The following is a 20,601-nucleotide window of genomic DNA, read 5'->3' on the forward strand; positions in this document are numbered from 1 at the left end:
TATAGTAAAACGTATATTTCTTCAATTCGTATAACTTACTTTTTATTAGATACAACTTCTGAAAACATATATAAATTCGTCATGAAATTTACTTACGATCGTCTCTTTTATATTATTTAAAATGTTAATAACACAGCATTGTCAGCGTTTATAACAATAAAATAATTAAAAAGGTTATCTAACTATTTCTTTTTTTTATAATATTTAATTCTAATTGAAAGGTTAATACCATAATATCTGCATATGACAATCAAAAAAAGTGTTAGATAAGTAAAATGAGTCATTGCACATGTCTAGACCCTTAGTCTGTCCCAGAATAATAAACATCGCCGATTGCAATGCGGCAAACGTGTTTCCGCATCGCTGTTGTTAATTTTGATCTTTTTTCATTTAAATTTTATAATTGAAAAAAATAAATAAGTGTTAACAACATTTTAAAATCAATATTTGAAAACGATTTATTTTTTTAAATACTTTCACTATCTTTATTTTTACATATTTTTTTTATCCGCATTCCATGATATCCTGTCTACTTTGTAAATTACTCCGGTTGGTAGAGGTATATGATGGTCTCGTAAATCGTAATTTACAGATGAAACTCTAGATTTCAGATTCTAGAGTCTAAAGTAATCATAATCACTAATTAGTGTTAGCCAGTGTATTATATTCTTCTTAAGCAAAGTCAACCCATAACTAAATGATATTTTTTATTAGTTTGATTTCAAACACTAACTTTAATTAATTAAATTAAAAATAAAAATAAATTTGATAAATTAATTATTTTAATTTATAAATTTATCATTGCATTTGGAAAATATTTTTTTATATAGTATGTCGACAGTATGGCAACGATATTGGCTTGGAACAGTGATCCAAAAGTTTATAATGGATATAATTGGGAAGAATTCTAATGATGAAGATAACATGCAGTACATGGATGAATTATATATTATGTTAAAATACAACATGATATTATAATACAATAAGCAAAGAATAATAATTTTTATAATTTTTTTTAGCACATAATTTTACTAACATATTATCACTAATCTATAATCTTATCATAATAATATAACACTATCCACGAAGTCTGTGCCATTGGATATATAATGTACTGTGAATTATATTACTATATAAGGTTATAGATTAAATTATGTGCTAAAAAAATTATTAAAATTATTATTCTTTGCTTATTGTATTATTATATTATGTAATATTATTGGCAAAACCTGTTAATTAATTATAACATTATGCTTTTATATTATATTATAGTATATAATATATAGAATATGTTTTTTATGCTATATTATAATATTATTATATTATTTTATAATTATGTTATATTTTATATTATATTATTTTATTAACATAGATATATTAACTACACAATATATTATAACATAAAAAACATACTCTATGGTGGTGTATTGGAGGGTATACGGGGGTATACGGCGTATACTCACTTCTCAAGTTTGTTTTTTTAGCGTATAGTCTCTAAATAAACGGCGATACGCGGGTATACGGCCGTATAACCCCGTATACCTATAAGAATTTTCAGTGATAAAAATAAAATGTTCTGTAAATTTGTAATTTTCATTTATCAAAATTGATAAACCTGCAGTGCGAGAGCTATAATTGAGTGCTCACACTATTCACGAATCTTGTGAATTTTATATTTTAAATTAAAATGCGGACTAATTTGTTATAAGAAAATCAAACATTCAATTCGTTAGCCTACTTTGTAGTTTTTATGATTAATTTTGTGATATGTGAGTAACAAAATACAATTCTCAACACTTGGAATAAAATACCAGCTCAACACTTTAGTGCATATTTTGACTATTTTGGTTTTAAGGACCATAATATATTTAATTAAAAAGGCATGGTTTAATGTGTTTATGTTTTTCATTGAGTTAGTTGTTGAAAAGTATTTGTATATTTGTAATCTGATAATTCGAATAGAATTTGGTTGTTACTTTATTCGAGCGAAGCGAGAAAAAAAATGTTTGATTTATTTTTATAGTTACAATATCATTGACACCTAAGATCTAGAAGGCGTATACCCAAAAATATTTTTAGCAATACACCACTGTAGTTAATCTACTCCATAGCACCTATCACGATCTTAAATCGTGGTACCTATATAGAGTATATATTATTATGATGTTTAAGTACATATATAGATACAGTCATACAAAGACGTATGTTTCTGTGACGAAGGGCCTAGGGGCTAGGAGCATAGATAATATTATCTATGCTTAGGAGGCCGTTAAACCGGGAGAGTACAGTATTTAGATACTTTCGTTTTTTTAAACTTTTGCATCCCCTTTTGGATATTTAATCCTGATTAATGACTTCACCAGATATTTTAATGTATAACAAATTACCATACATTTCGAAATGATTTCTTGTCAAAATCATGGTTCATATATAAATATGTGTCATCATGGTGGTATGTCAATTCATTTTTTTTAATTGTAGCAACCAGCGATTACTGAAAAGTATCTTATAGTGGCACTTAGGTGTAACGGCCGCTGTTAATTTACTTAAGTTATAATATATTATGCTAATTGAGTTTCCTAAGCATAAATTAAAATAATAAATAATATATATAAATAATAAAAAAATAAAATGTTTTCGTTTTTATGCTTATAAAACGAATTATTTTTTTCATAACACTGATGATATTGCGATTTTTACTAGCTTAAAGTCGCTAAAATCAAGACGGGTAATGTCTGATGTCACTTTTATACATAAAATCTTGAACGGTGTTAGAGCCTATGCTGATATATTTCAAAAAAATAGTCTTAAGAGGTATCCTCTCTTTAACAGAATTAACCCACCTTTTGCATTGCTTCATTCTACAAACAATTACTTCACACAGTGGCGTATTTAAGATTTTGCTACCCTGGGAACACATTTTTTTTACAACTGTTTAAATCAGTTTAAAAATAAAACCTTCCAGTTAAATTTACTGCTCCCCAAAAAAGTGTTGCCCGGGGCAATTTCCCCCTTAGCCCTCCTAAATACGCCACTGACTTCACAAATAGTCCAGTATGTCAGCTACAAATAACTTGTAATAAAATTCCTAATTTTGATTTTTTTCCGATTTCTGTTCTCAGCTAAAAACTTGTATTTATAATTTGAATATTGATGTTTAATTTGTTTTCAGTTATTTCTATTATTTTCTTCATGACGTGTTAATTTAACTATAATTTTAGTCTTTCAATACTGTTTGCTTACCCTTTTGGTATTACATATTTATTTTATTATTTTTTCAATTTAATAAATATCTACTATTATTATTACTTTTTCTATAATTTTTTTTTTTTTTGACATTCAAACAATATTTCATAGGTATTTGATTTTCAAGGTATTTGATGGAGCGACTTTTTTAAATAAAATGAAAAATTAATTAAAATTAAAAAACGTATTTAAAACCATGACATAAACATTTGGTAAAAATTAGTATCAATAAGAGTCTATTGTTATTCATATTTAAGGGACCTACACCAAAAAAGAAAAATGGTTTTACGTGGAAAATGGAAATTCAAGTTTTCTCTTAACTTTTTGTTTGTTTTTTATCAATTATTTTGAAAAATTATATAGAAATTTTGACCTCTCAAAAGTACAAACTGGATACAATTGATTATCAATTATCAGAAACCATTCTTCGAAATTGAAGATCGAAACATTTTTTTAACTACTTATCGTGTTTATAGACACAAATACACGCACACACACACACACAAAACACAAAACAAAAAAATTGTAAAATCAATACATTTATCGTTCCGCTCAGAATATATAAAACTGTAATAAACATATTTATTATAGATGAAAATCTACTTCACAAATAATAGTAAAAATACAAGTATAACTGTTTATTTTTGTAGTGGCTGAAAATAAATAACGCGCAACCAAATATTGTTGTCGATGGTCGGTTTCTTGGTTTCCACAAAACGATATACAAATTACAAATATTATTATTCAATCTATTTATCATAACAGTCAAGTGCACCGTTTACGCAAATCGATTATTTCAATTACAACATTTCTTAACGAATTTACTTTTGATCGCGGAAGTGTAATATAATAAAATGGATCATAAGCGAAAGCAACATGTATCTGAGGATCATCTCAATACAAAAAAACAAAAAATCAGTCATATCGTCGGTAAATAGTATCTCAACGTTTTCGTTGTTCAGTAACTAAATTGTTTTTAGTTCATATTTGAACGATCAGAAATTTTCAATAAATATAGCTCGGATTTGATTTTATCACAATTGAATAGATATGGAAACTCTGAAAATCGATCCGAAAACCAAAAAATGCACAATAACTAAACTAAATTGTATAACAATTTCACTACGAAATTTACTCTATTGATAGTAGTGCTATACTTTTGTTTTTAACAGACAACCAGTGACGAAATCGGGATATCCTAACATAACCGTTTTAGGGAAGGGGGTGCATCATTGTATACGGCATAAAGTTTGTGGGGTTTCGATCGTATAAAGAAAAAAATAAAGTAGATATTTTAATTATAAATATTCAAATTAAATGTTAATTATTATGCCCTATGATGGAAAACATACTCTTTAAGATGATGTTCAACAAACAACCTAGATTTGCTTTCAAAAGTATAGAAAGGGGAGGGTAGCACTACTGTGTACAATATATATTTTGTAGAGAATCAATCGTATACAGTCATACAGAAATAACTATTAAGTAGATAAATACATATTATGTTATTATACAATATAAATTACTATTTGTTCTATGCTATAATTTGTTAAAATCCGAAGATGACGAAAACAACGAATCTCACGAAGAACACAATGAACCTCATGAGCAACACAATGAACCTCGTGGTGAATACAACGAACCTTGTGAAAATGAGAGTTCTACAAAAATAAATAAAAAATTTGCGCATAAGGCACAAAAGGTATGTACCTGCCTAAGTATTATACACTCTGATTTATTATTTTATTTTACATTTTTAAATATTTTTTTTTTTAACACTGCAGTACTGTATTAGAAAAGTAGAAATTAGTTATTAATATTAACTCAGGACTCAATGCACGCTAAGAATATATAATGTTGGTACGAAAGTAAAATTACCAAAATATGCAGGTATAATTGATTTTATTGAAAAAACCCACAAATAAATTCAAATTTCAAAACGTCTAAAATTATTAAAAATTAATAATAATCGAGAATTTATGAACCGATGAATACATGAGTATTATTTTTTTTTTGTAGTAAAACATATATACTTTCTTTATTGTTTTAACTTACTTTTTATTAGATACAACTTCTGAAAACATTAATAAATTCATCATGAAATTTACTTACTATCATCTCTTTTATATTATTTAAAATGTTAATATTATTAAAAAAAAAAAAAAAAAAAAAAAAAAAACTTATCATTTTAATATTCACACATTTGGTTTACACAGCATTTAAAACAATAAAATGATTAAAAAGGTTATCTAACTATATTTTTAAACAATGAACTCTAATTTAAAACTAAATATAATAATAATAAAAAAAAAATATAATATAATAATATAATATATTATTTACCATAATATCTGTGACTATTGAGAAGGCATAAGATAGGTGTAATGGTTCTCACCTCATGTTTGGGTCCCTAGTCCGTCCCAGAATGATAAACATCGCCGATTGTTGTTTGCGCATTGGTATTGATAATTTGATATTTTTTCATTTAAATTTCATAAACGAAAAAAACACACAAGTGTTAACAATATTTTAAGATCAATATTAGAAAACGAACAATGTTTTTGTACCTACCAACAGTGTTTGTTTTTAGTGACGACTCAAACATAGTATAGGTACTCTTCTTTAGTAAAGTCAATCCATATTTAAACAATTTTTTGTTATTGGTTTGATTTCTAACACAAAACCTCAAATGTATTATTGTATTAAATTGTTTGGAAAATATCTTGCCTATATAGTTTGTCGACGCTATGTCAAAAATTGATTCGTGGAATTGTGATCCTGGTATTGATATCGCATACTTTTGGAATGATGATTTCGTTGATCTTGCCGAATATAGAAGAATTTCATCAACATGTACACAAAAATATAAAAGAACTATAATATATGATAACGGCGGCATGGCCATAGTGAAAAAAAGAAAATTCAAAGATCATATTTCAACCTGTAAGTAAACTATTTTCGTTTAATCATCATTGAATATAGATATGGTTCCCTTAAAGTCAACACGATAATCAAACGTGTAATAAAGAAATAGACGAACATATAGGTACCTACCTAAATATGTACTTTCAACAAACGACCAAAATTTGTTTTCGAAAATATAAAAAAGAGAGGGTGCAGTATATACTGTGTACTTACTATATATATTTTATAGAGAATGAATCGTATAGATAAAAATTATTATGTAGATAAATACATATGATATTACACAATATTAATTACTATTTGTTTTATGTTACAGATATGTATCGTAGTAATAATTCGTTGAATTCCGATGACGACGAACAAAACGAATCTCATGAAGATGAGAGTTCTTTAAAAACAAAAGACAACTTTGCGCAAAAGACACAAAAAGTATGTACACTCTGATTTATTATTTTTTTTTTTAATACTGCAGTACCTGCTGTATTAGAAAAGTAGAAATTAGTTATTAATAAAGTTACTCAGGACTCAATGCACACTTGAGTAGATGTAAAATGGGGATTTAGAACCTCCTCCCCCTTAAATTTACATGTAAAAGGATATGCATGGCCTGTATAGGCAACAACTACACAGCTCCTCCCAAACTTGTATTAATTACTCAATATAGGCAACCCGCAACACGCATAAACCCAACACCATCACCAGATCCTACACGTAACCGGCATATATTTTATACCTTCTCCTTCAAACCCCCACCTTTTTAAGAAAAACAATGACCATGAAATATTTTTCCCCTTCCCAATCAATTATATTTCTTCCCCTTTTATTTACACACACACACACATAACATATTACATAAGTAATCTTACATCACACACACACACGCACACATACACAACAACCAAACATATTATATATATTAGTTAACATATCGATACCTATTTTATTCATTTACCAATAAATCATACGTTATGCATAGGAATGTTTCACACACACACATACACGCACACACATAACAGCTTCACATACATTAAACCTTTTCAAACATACATTGTCCATAACAAACCCATAATGAGGGATGTGGTATCCCTGTCACCAAGTCCGTCCCAGAATGATAAACATCGCCGATTGTTGTTTGCGCATTGGTATTATTATTTTTGATATTTTTTTCATTTAAATTTCATAATCAAAAAACACACACAAGTGTTAACAACATTTTAAGATCAATATTAGAAAACGAACTATTTTTTTATCTACTATAACAGTGTTTATTTTTAGTAACGACTCAAATATAGTATAGGTACTCTTCTTTAGTAAAGTCAATCCATATTTAAACAATTTTTTTTATTGGTTATTGATTATTGGTTTGATTTCTAATTCGAAACTTCAAATTTATTATTGTATTAAATTGTTTGGAAAATATCTTGCCTGTATAGTTTGTCGACTCTATGGCAAAAATTGATTCGTGGAATTGTAACCCTGATATCGATATCGCATACTTTTGGGATGATGACTTCGTCGATCCTGCCGAATATAGAGCAACTTCATCAACATCTACATGAAAATAAATTAGAATTGTCCATGATAACAACCTCGGCGAAGTCAAAGTAAGAAAATAAAAATTAAAGATCATATTTCAACCTGTAAGTGAACTATTTTCGTTTAATTATCATTGAATATATAGTTATGGTTCCCTTAATGTCGATACAATAGAGAATAGATAAAATAGACGAACACGTAGGTACCTACCAAAATAATATGTACTTTCAACAAACGACCAAAATTTGTTTTCGAAAATATAAAAAAGAGAGGGTGCACTATACTGTGTACAATATATATTTCATACAGAATCATTCGTATACATAAATTACTATTATGTAGATAAATACATATGATATTACACAATATTAATTACTATTTGTTTTATGTTACAGATATTATATGTATCGTAGTAATAATTCGTTGAATTCCGAAGACGACGAACTCAACAAACCTCATGAAGATGAAAGTTTTTCAGAAATATCTATAACATATAATATAGAGACATAATGGTATGAAATTTAAATTAACATATAACATAATATAATAATACAATAAGCAAAAAAAATTATTGAAATTATTATTCTTTGCTTATTATATTATGTTATATGTTAATTTTAATTTTATTCCATTATGTCTTTATATTATATACAGTATGTTTTTTATGATATAATATTTATATTTTGTACTATCATTTATATTTACTTAAAATCATTAATAATTGTTTAAATAATAAGAAGATTCATTATAATCATAATTACACAACTGTTTGTTGAGTTTTTTCAAAATAAATTTAGTTATTCGTATTTTTAACAGTGAAATATGACTGCGATCATTTCAAAAATACTCAATACTAATTAAAGGAACGTCGCACTATTGTATAAAACAATAATAATATGTAATATCTCCAAATTTCATGTGAAAGGCCACAAATAACCGTTTTTTTAGAAAAAAAAAACACATTATGAACAATATGTGGCGAAGAAGTAGGTTATGACATTCAAAATTGAACAGTTATGATCTTATATAGGTACGATGACGAAACGATGTACCATCATAAAAACGTAAAAAATATCAACATAAATTTTTTCAGTGATTTGTGAATTTTTAATAGTTTGTAAGTGCATAGAATTCACAGCTTTGGTTATGACAATTAATATTGTAATATATATATATTCGTTTGATGCTCTAAATTATTTCAACAGAATACAGATAACAATCAAACTAAAACGCTAAAATATATCGTTTTTTCGTGTATTATGGCATATACTTTATTAATATTATTACAGCATAATTCACTGTTTACTATAAAATGTACTCACAAGCTCACCCTATAGTTTACTATTCGCACAGTTACCATTGTGTTTCCTAACTTTGTGTTTGTACTATATGTGGTGGTCGATTAAGTAAGGGATACATTTTTGTGTGTGACCTGCTCCACGAGATATTATAACATGTTTGTCAATGTACACCCCCCCCCCCCAAAAAAATCCTTATTAACCATTTTAGTGATTGCAGTTACTCAGTAGTTGTTGCAGTTTTTTTTTTATCATCCGGTTCAATGGACAGATACCATATCCTACAAGGCGTTTAGTATAGGCAACTTATATGATACTTTTGATAAAATTTCAATTCGTTCTAAAAATGACTAACAAGTGGACGTCGTATCATTACCATAAATGATTATTCTGTTTGTAAAATTTAATTTTAATGGTGCTTTGACATTTGAGTATACTTCTATATTATTATAATAAGCAAAATTATCCATAGTGTTCCTACAATTTTTTTTTATATATATACTTTTAAAATATTAAAATAATAGACTATTGATAAACCGAAGTGATGTGAAATGATGAAGTTTTTTTCAATGTTTATGCTTTTTAATTCACTGTTATTTTTTTTTTTTTTTTTATAAACATTTTTAAATTGTTTGCAAATCGAAAAAAATTAATTAATACTTATAGCCAATAGGTATGTTATTTTCTGTATATTAAAGAGTACAATAATCATAAAATTTTAGTATAATAAGAAAAATTATTTCCAAATATTTACGATCTTTGCCAAATACTTATTTTCCAACTTTAAATGCATTTAAAATAATCATAGTTATTAAATTTGGGACTTTTTTTACTACTTTATTTCCACCAGATAAGATTATTTTTTTTGGAGACTTTTATTCGGGAATTTGTAATTTATATATTATTTCCGTATTTATAAAATCACTGAAATTAGTGAGAACAAATAAAACTAACACATTTTATATTACGCAGTATAGTCATATAGTAGACAATATACATGGTATAATTAACATGTTTCAGAAGTCTATAAATTTGTAAATATAGATGAAACGGAATGGAATAACAAATAGAAATAAAAACACTGTTTAATTAATATACCCATGTGCTATAGGTATTAATTTATTTAAAATTTATAATACAAATATATATACATAAAAATAGATAAATAATAATTTCTAAATAATTTAATGTACAGTCTTCTATTTTATTTTTCTAGATTCATAGTCTGCAACATGATCTTCAAATGTTGAATATCTTCCTCGGTAATAATATTTAAATTTGACGTTGAATAAAAGATACCCATTGAGTCTAAATATCTTTTTATTTCTTTGTTTTTGTCGTTGTTGATTACATTAGTGTTTACATGTTTATTTTTCTCGCTTGTAAATTGGTTGTGCTTTTCAATCAGGTTTTTGTTTATATTTAAAGCAATAACTTTAAAGATTAATTTAAACCAATAATTGGTACTGAGAAAAGTTAAATTGTCTTTAAACATAATGCTGTTGCTTTTTAAAAGGTCTTTGTAATTTTCGTGTTTGATATCTACACAATCAACATAATTCTGTTCATAAATATTTCTTAATTCCACTTCTACGTCATAGCTTGAGTATTTGGCTATATCTACGATTATTTCTTCAGATAGCCAATGTAGTGAAGTATTTCCAAATTTCTCTTTTATACAATCAATCCAATGAGGTTTAGGACCAACTATGTGATACTTTGAACAAAACGGTTTTTTAAAATCTTTACAGTCGTTGCATAGATTAGAATTCGGACATTTTGAACCAATATTTTCATTATTTAAAATATTATGGTTTATATCCTTTATACATTGGTCCTTTGTGGCTACTCTTGCAGTATAAAGATCCGTTGAGCCAAATAACAATTCAAATATTTCTGATAGTTCAGGTTGTAAACTGTTGAAATACGTCCATATTTTGATACAATCGTCTCTTTCTGATTTTACACCACCCTTCATTTTTATTATATAGAATCTTCAAACTAAGCGCAAGTTTTGTTGTCAATACGTGCAGTGTTGTCACGCGATAATATTTGTCCAAATCCTGAGGTTTTTCTTAAAGATCCTTGTTTTTCCTGAAAAATGTTTTTTAATATCGTAGTATCAGAAATATAGATGTTCACCGTCGAGTTAAATATAATATGACTGATATGTAGGCGTATTCCACAAGTATAAAAATATTTAAATATTTTTTTATACACTCTTATATAACATCAGTACATATTTCATAAACATGAATACAATTTAAACGGTTCCGTGTCATAAAATCTTCGAAATAATATCTTTGGTCAAAATATTTTTAGTGAAAATATTTTATAACCACAGTTATATAAAACAACATATATATGTTTTCTATATATCTGTGCTTATAACTTATGACCAAAAATGTCTTTGCTTGAAATATCAATTATACTGATTTTTTTTAAAAATCGTTATTCATATAATTAACTTAATTGTTATGCATATTATCATAGATATCGAAGGGGCTTATAGATATTCAAATTAGGTAGACGAATCAGGTATAAAGTAACATTTCCTCAAAAGTCAAAGGCTGTGACTAAATGATATATAAACCGGCTAAAACGCTCAGCTGTAGTTAAATTACAAAAATCCCACCTAATAATCAGATAAGGTTTTTACAGTTGTTGTCTTAATGAAATAATGTGTGACATATTTACATATAATATTTATACAAAAATATTTATATGATTAATATGTGTATACCTAGCAATTATTCTAATATGTACAATAAAATTTGAAATGTAGAATAGCTGATCGCAGATATAATAATGATATTTTGTAATAACACCAATAACTAATAAAGCTAATAAGCTGATAAAAATCAGTATGAATGATATTTTATTCAAAGACATTTTTGTTCAAAAATATTTTGACCAAACATATTATTTTGAAGATTTTTTGACCAATCACCATTTAAACGAATGTTATTTTTTGCTGTTTTCATGCCACTAAGGCAGCACTGATTTTATTTTTATTGTTATCAGTCTCTGATAAATTAATTTATTGTCATCAATATTATCATTTCGATTTAAGATTTATAATGGTTCATTAAGATTTGGTGTGTATTACTGTTGGAGTAACGTATTTCTTCCGTCGATTTTTTATGTAACACCCAATAATATTATGTTCACGCCACACGGTATTAATTACATCAGTGACAAATGTATTAGTGTGTTGAAAATGAGATCGGTGCACGGCCGCGGCGACCAGTTTTCTTCGGCTCCGTGCAGACCACCTGCTGATTCAACTTGTCGTGTTCTCTCGGGACGCTCCGGTCACCTGTGCGTTCGACTTGCTATTTTGTATGGCAAGTGGCAACCGCGTCCGACCGTGTCGTACGAAACAATGCGGCTCAACGCATCTTAATATACTATTTAAATCATTTGAGCTCATCGGCAGTCGATATTGAAATAATGCGACGCTCTTGTCTTTGGCGACGCGTCGGAACAAAGCCACGCCCATACGCACAGTAGATGGCCGCCCGTACCGATCTCATTTTTAATACACCATATTATAATAAACTTATCCAAAAATGTATTTTATGTTATCTTATATAATAAGATATTGGTGGTTTGATTTAGTGTGATATGGCCGATGTTGGTAATTAATACGGTAGATTGTATTATATTATTTCATTTATGAGGGATACGTAAACAATTTTTTATCACAAGAGTTCAGAAATGGCAGAAATATAAAATTCAGCAACCTAATTTTAATATACCTATTCAGAAATCCAAATTTTTTTCTGCCAAGTCACCAAAAATCAAAACCTCCTGGAAAGTAATATTCCTCGAATCCGGCAGTTCGTTGAAAAATGATGCGTTAAAGCCTAGTTGCCAAAATTCCTAGGTCGACAGACCAACTCCAACGTCTCTGACAATTGTAAGTAATGTCGCGGATGTTGTCACTTGTTGCCCAGTCCAGTAATCCTTCTTGATTTGAAATATTCTACTTCGACTGCAGATTGGATGCACTGGGTGTCTGGGTATTGTTGAAATGTTGAGAGTTGGATTCTTGAGTCGACTTGTAGTGGCTGCTGCGGAAGTTTTTTGCTAGTTTTTTGACGTTTAAATGCACTTTTCTTTTTCTGACCAGAGCCAGTTTGTTCAAGTGAAGCTGTTAGTTTTTCATGTTTTGTATAGTCTTCCACTTAGAGAATATTAATCATAATATTATGTCGTATTTAGTTGACTGTAACATAATTACTTAAATCAATTGTTAGAATTATATAACATTTGAGAAATAGTTTGTGAACGTTATAGTGTAACATAATAAAGGGTTGTTTCAAAAGTGCTATCTACTGTACTTACTTAGAACTAGTTTCATTGACCTAGTTACGTTGTGGACATCATCCACTAAGGGCGCTAAGAAAGCCTATTTTGATTTTGTAATATTCGGTATAATGTGTATTAGATAATGTAATTGTATGCAATGGAACTAGTGACGTATAACCAACAATCCCTGTGGTCACTAGATCCCTCGGCACGAGTCAATTAATTCCCCTGTCGGCTGTCAGTAGTGATGCCCACGTTTTCAGTCACTTGCTGCGTTACGCTCGGATAAAAAAAATCGAAAACATCCCTTGACTTGTTGTGTAAAACCACCTTGGGTATATACTATATAAGGGTATTTATAATAGACCAAGGGGAATCTAAACACAAAATGAATAATTTAGATCCCCAACTAGGATATTGTTAACTAGTTCCCTATAGGGTTGCCAATTTTTAATTTGGAAAATACCGGCCCAAGTGTAAGAAAAAAAAAAAAAAAAAGTCATAATTTCAGTAAATTTTTATTTGATATAAGTATAATTATTAGTAATAATAATATAATAATATTAGTATTACATTATGATAAAATAATTAAATAAAGTAGTAGGTAAAGTAAATTATAAACTTTTAAATGTATATTAAGCTATATTAAAATATATATATATTAATGTATACAATATTTATTGACAGCAATATGATAATTGATAACCAATTTTACAAAACGATATAATATTAATATATTTATATCGAAACTCTCGTTCAGATGGAAAATGGAAATACTGGCTTTTTATATAATTTTACAATTATTATTTTGAAAATACCGGCTTTTTATCGGTTATTACCGGCAACCGGCTTTTTAAGTCTATGGATGTGAATTACCGGCCGGGCCGGGAAAATACCGGCCGGTTGGCAACCCTAGTTCCCTATGTGGTTATTTAGATCCCCTGTCAATAAGATTAGGTATATATACGGCTTTAGATATACGGCTTTCTATCTAAAGCCATGGGTATATAGTATAACCAATTTAACTATTAACTACCCTGTTTATATAAATGGTTAATAAATTAAAACTTTTTATTTACCTATTTCTATTTTCGGTAATTGTGACAACGTACATTTATACGTTATTAGGTACTTATTATACGTAGGTTTGTTCGTGAAATGTAACATTTTCACAATATTCACTTCACTGACGTCTGCCAAAAGTATAAGTATGGAGGAGTGTCGAAGATTTAAAATATGACTGATTTACACTATTATTTAATTTGTATTTATTATTTTATTTTTATAAAACATGCAAATCTGAAATATTTGACAACAAACGAGAAAGATGTAAAATTTTCTCGAGAAAATGATATTTTACAGCGAAAAAAAGAGTGTGAAGCAGTTATATTTTAAAAAATAATTTTTTTTTTTTTTGGCAATATAATATTAAATCTTGCCAAAAAAAGATTAACACTTGTGTTGGGATTTTGGGAATTGCAAGTTCGTTGACATTCTTATTCTTTTATGTATGGCATTGCATTGTATGATGTAGGTATTATTGGACAGTGGAGCTGACTTCTGTAAAATGGTATGAACATTAACAACAACTTAATATTTATGGTGGTACTTTAGTGGGCTACTATACTGGAATAATTAAATGTAGGTAAATAATAATATTATGTAGCCATGTAGGTACATTGAACTTAACCTTACCAAATCGCGATAACCGAAAATTGTCGGAAGCCGGCACAATTGAAAAGCACCCAATACTCTAATATAAATAACTTATTTTACCTACAGACTACAGTAAATCTAATATATTTTACTAATGTTAAAGTATGCGTTTAGCCTTTTTGGTATACTTATTTGTGATTAAAATGTTAATAGGTACTTATTAATTATTCATAAAGTAATAATAGCATGTTCTAATATCCCCCGAATTAAAAAAAAGTGACCAATGTTTTAATATTAATATTTTACTCGTATTTGTTAAAATATTTTAGATCCGACGCCAAGTTTTCGAGGTATATTTTTAAGCTAAGTTTACTTTTTAACAATAATACACTCTGTGTACTGTGCTCATAAATTTAACCACTAAAGCTGATAACTTAATAAAATAAAATAAAAAAATTGTTCTTACAAAGGAAATCGACATTTATTTTCGTATATTTTTATTCGTGGTAAAATATAATTTTCTTAGTTTAAACTATTATAATTTTCATTTGTGCAAAAATGTGACAATGGGTAATGATAATCTACCTATATACTTTGTGAAGTATAAATGGATATTCCGTTAAGTAGTCCACTTTTCATCTCAACTTTAAAAATGTATCAATAAATTAAAATAACTGTTGTACCTTAATACCTTAATAAACGAATAATTTACATATCCATAAGCCATAACGATTAACGACATATTCATAGAAATATATTATAGTTATAAAATAATCCATATAATATTATAATCTATACTTTAAACAGCGGCGTTGCGCTGTTTGAAACTTGGAACAGCCAACGCCCACGTGTAATGATAATAATAATGATGATAATAATAATAATAATAATAATAAAAATAGACAATATTATCAAGTTTTTCTAGTACATCCATGTCCATTACGTTTTTTGCGACTACTCGTTCTAGTCATACTTAGCATATTGGATCTTTGGTGTTACTGGTGTTAGAGTAAAAAAGTAAAATATTGCCTTTTTTTTTGTTTGTGCAGATTGTGTTTATTAATTCTACAGAAAAATGAGTGGAGACGCTTATTCAGAACGTACATTCATCATGGTTAAGCCGGATGGTGTTCAACGCGGCCTGGTAGGCAAGATAATCAAACGCTTTGAGGAAAAAGGATTCAAATTGGTTGCAATGAAATTTATGTGGGTAAGTACTCATAGTTCTTAAATAAAAATATTTATTACTTTAATCAGACAATAACTATTTACAATAGACAAATTAAGTAGAGCACTGCCATTTACATTGAGATCAAGGGTGGTGTGGTTAAACTAATGCTCTACTGTTGTACTACTTATACACATTGTGCATAAAATGTTATGGCATTTTAAATTTCAATAAAAAAACTGTTTTAAAAAATAATTAAATTTCGTTGTTATAGTAAGTTTTATTAAGTTCAAAATCGGGAATTACAATAATATAATTACAAATATTATCTAAAATTTAAGACTGAAAACATTAGGTTAACATTATTTTAATAGTTAGTATTTTAACAATACATTATACATTTAGTATTTATAAAAACTATGTAAAATAAAATCAATAATAGTAGCCAGAGGTAGGTTATAGATAAATTGAATTGCTCAACTTCTTTTATGTTAAGAACAGGGGTTTTTAATGAGTTTAAAATGTTTTTTTCATTAACATGGTTTTAACTATTAACAGTTTTTTTTTTAACTTTCGGCAAGTATTTTCAATTCTAATAAAACGTTATAAAAAAATGCACTTGTTTAAAACACTTTGTAGCCTCGGTTCAAAGCATGATTTTGTATATTTTCTCCTGAAAAAAATATATATTAGGTATATTAAGTTAAAATTAATATTTTTAAATATCAAGTTACTTATTATTTATTCCAGGCATCAGAAGAATTGTTATCAAAACACTATGCTGATTTATCAAGCAGGCCATTTTTTCCTGGCCTTGTCAAGTATATGTCTTCTGGACCTGTAGTACCAATGGTAATTAGACACAATGTTTTTCACTTGATTAAAAATAATAAAAAAAATTATTTCATCGTATTATAGGTTTGGGAAGGATTGGATGTTGTTAAGACTGGACGTTTCATCCTTGGTGCAACAGACCCAAAAAACTCAAATCCTGGTACAATTAGAGGTGATTTATGCATCCAAGTTGGCCGGTAAATATTTCCTAAATCAATAAACATTTTTTTTTGATTATAATTTTTAAATTTTTAAAATTATTAGCAACATAATTCACGGTTCGGATGCTGTAGAATCAGCCAACAAAGAAATTGCTTTGTGGTTTTCGGAGAAAGAAGTGGTATCATGGTCAAGATCCAGTGATTCTTGGTTGTATGGTGAAAACTAAAATATTAACTAAACAGTGATTATTTAGCATATAAACAATTACTTGATCAATAGTTTTAATTTGGGTAGTTATTATTAAAAATATTAAATAACTGTTGCGTTGTGCTCATTTGCAATTCTTTAAAAAATGAATCAAATATTAAATCTTTTATTGTAAAAATATTATTCTTATAAATAACATATTATGTTGTATACATCAATTAAAATTTTATGATATTGAATAATTATTTTTTAGGTTTTTTCCTCATTTGATCTTCATCATTATTATCACTATTTTTATTCTTTCCTGATAACCAAGATGTCATAAAAGTGCTGCTTTTGTTAACTCTGTAAATAAATAATGAATTTAAAATTACTTTTTAAAATAAACAAGTTAACATATTTGGCCTAAAATCATACACATAATTAAATTATATAACTTAAGATACATACATTTTTGATATTGGTTTATTGCAATCTACGCTTTTATTACGCGAGTTGTTGACTATGCTTGACACTTCATACCAGGTCAAATTATCAGTAGGACGAAGCATAGAGATAGCTTGACTTGCAGACACCCTTCTAGTATCTAACCAATCCTATGTAATAAAAAGAAGTTTAAAAAGAAGTTTAAAAAGAAGTACAATTTATTACTAAATAAACATTAAAATAATGATTATTTTATGTAAAAGGACCAACCTCTATAAGTTGTTCATTTTCTAAAACTGCAGGAATTCTGTGATGAAGTTGAGAGAACGTCTTACTCGATTCCATTGTGATAATTGAATAGCTATAAACATCTTCTCCATCAGACGATTTCCATTTATTGTAAATACCTGCTAATTGGAGTAAAGATGGTCCACACCAACCATATTGCTCTGACCATTGAGCTGATTCCCAAGCATTTGTATCATAAACTGAAACCTATATAAAAATATTTTTTATAATAAGTTTTCATTTATTTAAAGATTTGTTAATTACCTATTACAATTATTATTTATGACTTTTTGGTTAAATACAAAAAAAGTGGTTACTTCTATTCAATACTAACTCCATTTTTTTGGGGCATGTATATAAAATATGGCTTTTTCTTTCCAGGTCCTTCTGTTGTTTTCCATTCATAGAAACCTTCACAAACTATAATACATCTTCTTCCTTTAGTCAATGGTTCACTGTACAGTTTTGAAGTGGTTATATTTTCTATTCGACAATTATTTGTACTTAATCCATGATTGTTAAAATTTCCCTAAAAAATTTTTCTTAATTTAGTATTAAAAATAAAATTACAATTAATACTATACAATCATTATTTTTTATGATTAATATTTTTTTTATATTTAGTTAAATACCTTATGCCAGGGAGGTATCATACCCCATACCATGGGTGTCAATATCCTAGAAGGGTAGCCTACAAATTCTTCGCCAGAAACGAGAATAGGAGTTACATCAGTAGGTGCTGTGTTGTTGGATTGTTTAAATTCAAAATTATCATTCATTTCATTATGCCATTCTGGTTGACGATATAATGTGTCTTTACGATCTTTATAACTCGTTGCTTTGCAATAAGTTTCACATTTCAAGTTACTAATAAAACACAAAGATGCTTATGATATAGAGTCATTATTCATAAGTCAAGAAGATTATTGTTATATTAGTCTACAGTTAGTATCCAGCACCATCAAACTAACAAAAATACAATTTATGAAAAATGCTATCATGAATACCTAATAAACACAGATTTGAATTTTAAGGATGTAAATCAATTGAATAATTATGTTATTTAAGATATTTCATATTCGTACATGAAAATAATTATAAAGGTAAGTTACTCACCAAGCAGTTCGGCCACACATTTTCTTTTCACATTCAGTTCTTCAATTTCGATATAAAACAATAGGTATAAATTTCACCACATAAGTAATATACCTTACCTATTAAAATAAATTATAACTTTAATAACCTGCTGGCTGCTAACACTTATTAAACTAAAATATAAACACTAATCACACTCTAGAGGTATGACATTTTAATGACTTATAAATAATGATTAATTAATAATTAATAAATATTACATTAAAATATAGTATTCAACATCATTGTAATACTATTCGTATAGCGTTTTGAATATTCCGAAATTCAGTTTTTTTCAAATTCTAATTTGGAAATTCAGAATGACGGAAATGAGGAACCATTGAATTATTGATCTGATTGAAGAATTACGAAAATTACGATATTACAAAATGATATATTAATATATTATATTATTATGACATAAGTACATAACAAAATTTAATATTGATATGTAATAAAACTAATAAAACTCAACGACCGCATAATAAGTAATAATATAATATTATTGGAATAATATTTCCCATGAATCATGATGTAATAAAATTTATTTTATCATGATATTCCCAATTAGTGATGGTAAGAAATAGCAATAGCAGCTATAATAGCACTGCTATTTTACCATAGCAATCGCAGACTGCTATCTAGTTTAAATAATAGCAGTGATTGCTATTTTATGTCTATACATTATTTACTTTTAGCGTGCAGGCTACACTGACGTCTGGCATAGTGGCTAAACAAATTATTACAGAAAAATAGCAGCTACTATAATACTGCTATCACAGAATATAATAATAATATGTTATCCTGTTATCAATAATATTAAATATAATATATAATATAATTTGTCGATGACGACATTCGTTACAATAATTATAAAAGTACAAATAAATATATAATATAATGTCGATGACGACATTCGTTACAATAATTATAAAAGTACAAATAAATATATAATATAATGTCGATGACGACATTCGTTACAATAATTATAAAAGTACAAATAAATATATAATATAATTTGTCGATGACGACATTCGTTACAATAATTATTAAAGTACAAATAAATAAATAATAATTAATTTTAAAATTCAAAGTGTTAGTTGTTTATAGATTCATATTTTGTTAATAATAATTTTTAATTTTTAATAATATAATAATTAATAAGTTAAATTAGGTATTTTGGTTAAGTATATTTTTATTTTTATTAACTATAAGTAGGTAGGTTCTATTCTAAATAATATAGTATGAAATACCTCTTTTGATGAATTAATTTCTAAATAAAATTGTATTGATTTGTAATTAAAAAAAAATTGTATGAAATACCTCTTTTGATGAATTAATTTCTAAATAAAATTGTATTGATTTGTAATTAAAAAAAAATTGTATGAAATACCTCTTTTGATGAAT

General features: G+C 27.2%; 3 protein-coding genes across 5 annotated transcripts; 2 read left to right on the forward strand and 1 right to left on the reverse strand.

Annotated features, from left to right (window-relative positions):
• Positions 1 to 3,883: 3,883 nt before the first annotated feature.
• On the forward strand, positions 3,884 to 10,119 carry LOC114127775 (uncharacterized). 3 transcript variants are annotated; one of them, XR_007606979.1, is made up of 6 exons: positions 3,926 to 4,176; positions 4,809 to 4,948; positions 5,982 to 6,189; positions 6,488 to 6,600; positions 7,605 to 7,811; positions 10,026 to 10,119. XR_007606979.1 is itself a non-coding variant. In XM_050210752.1 (6 exons), exons 1-5 carry the CDS (start codon positions 4,101 to 4,103, stop codon positions 7,728 to 7,730), a joined length of 663 nt encoding a protein of 220 aa, XP_050066709.1. In that variant the 5' UTR covers positions 3,932 to 4,100; the 3' UTR covers positions 7,731 to 7,775; positions 8,103 to 8,311. The 3 variants fall into 3 exon arrangements, 2 of the variants coding, with proteins under 2 accessions (XP_050066710.1, XP_050066709.1); XM_050210752.1 differs by lacking the exon at positions 10,026 to 10,119 and adding an exon at positions 8,103 to 8,311 and having other exon boundaries at positions 3,932 to 4,176; positions 7,605 to 7,775; XM_050210753.1 differs by lacking the exons at positions 7,605 to 7,811; positions 10,026 to 10,119 and adding an exon at positions 8,103 to 8,375 and having other exon boundaries at positions 3,884 to 4,176.
• A 5,767-nt stretch (positions 10,120 to 15,886) lies between these two features.
• LOC114126706 (nucleoside diphosphate kinase) lies at positions 15,887 to 17,588 on the forward strand. Its single transcript, XM_027990709.2, has 4 exons — positions 15,887 to 16,185; positions 16,894 to 16,995; positions 17,062 to 17,174; positions 17,242 to 17,588. The coding sequence occupies exons 1-4, from the start codon at positions 16,051 to 16,053 to the stop codon at positions 17,363 to 17,365; spliced, it is 474 nt and encodes a 157-aa protein (XP_027846510.1). The 5' UTR covers positions 15,887 to 16,050; the 3' UTR covers positions 17,366 to 17,588.
• LOC114126697 (abasic site processing protein HMCES) lies at positions 16,877 to 19,707 on the reverse strand. The gene is made up of 7 exons (XM_027990701.2): positions 19,416 to 19,707; positions 19,177 to 19,274; positions 18,693 to 18,927; positions 18,395 to 18,589; positions 18,043 to 18,267; positions 17,797 to 17,942; positions 16,877 to 17,691 (listed from the first exon to the last, which is right to left on the reverse strand). The coding sequence occupies exons 2-7, from the start codon at positions 19,194 to 19,196 to the stop codon at positions 17,589 to 17,591; spliced, it is 924 nt and encodes a 307-aa protein (XP_027846502.2). The 5' UTR covers positions 19,197 to 19,274; positions 19,416 to 19,707; the 3' UTR covers positions 16,877 to 17,588.
• Positions 19,708 to 20,601: the final 894 nt, after the last annotated feature.

The sequence above is a fragment of the Aphis gossypii genome, chromosome 1, assembly GCF_020184175.1.
Source record: "Aphis gossypii isolate Hap1 chromosome 1, ASM2018417v2, whole genome shotgun sequence".
Taxonomy (NCBI): Eukaryota; Metazoa; Arthropoda; class Insecta; order Hemiptera; family Aphididae; genus Aphis; species Aphis gossypii.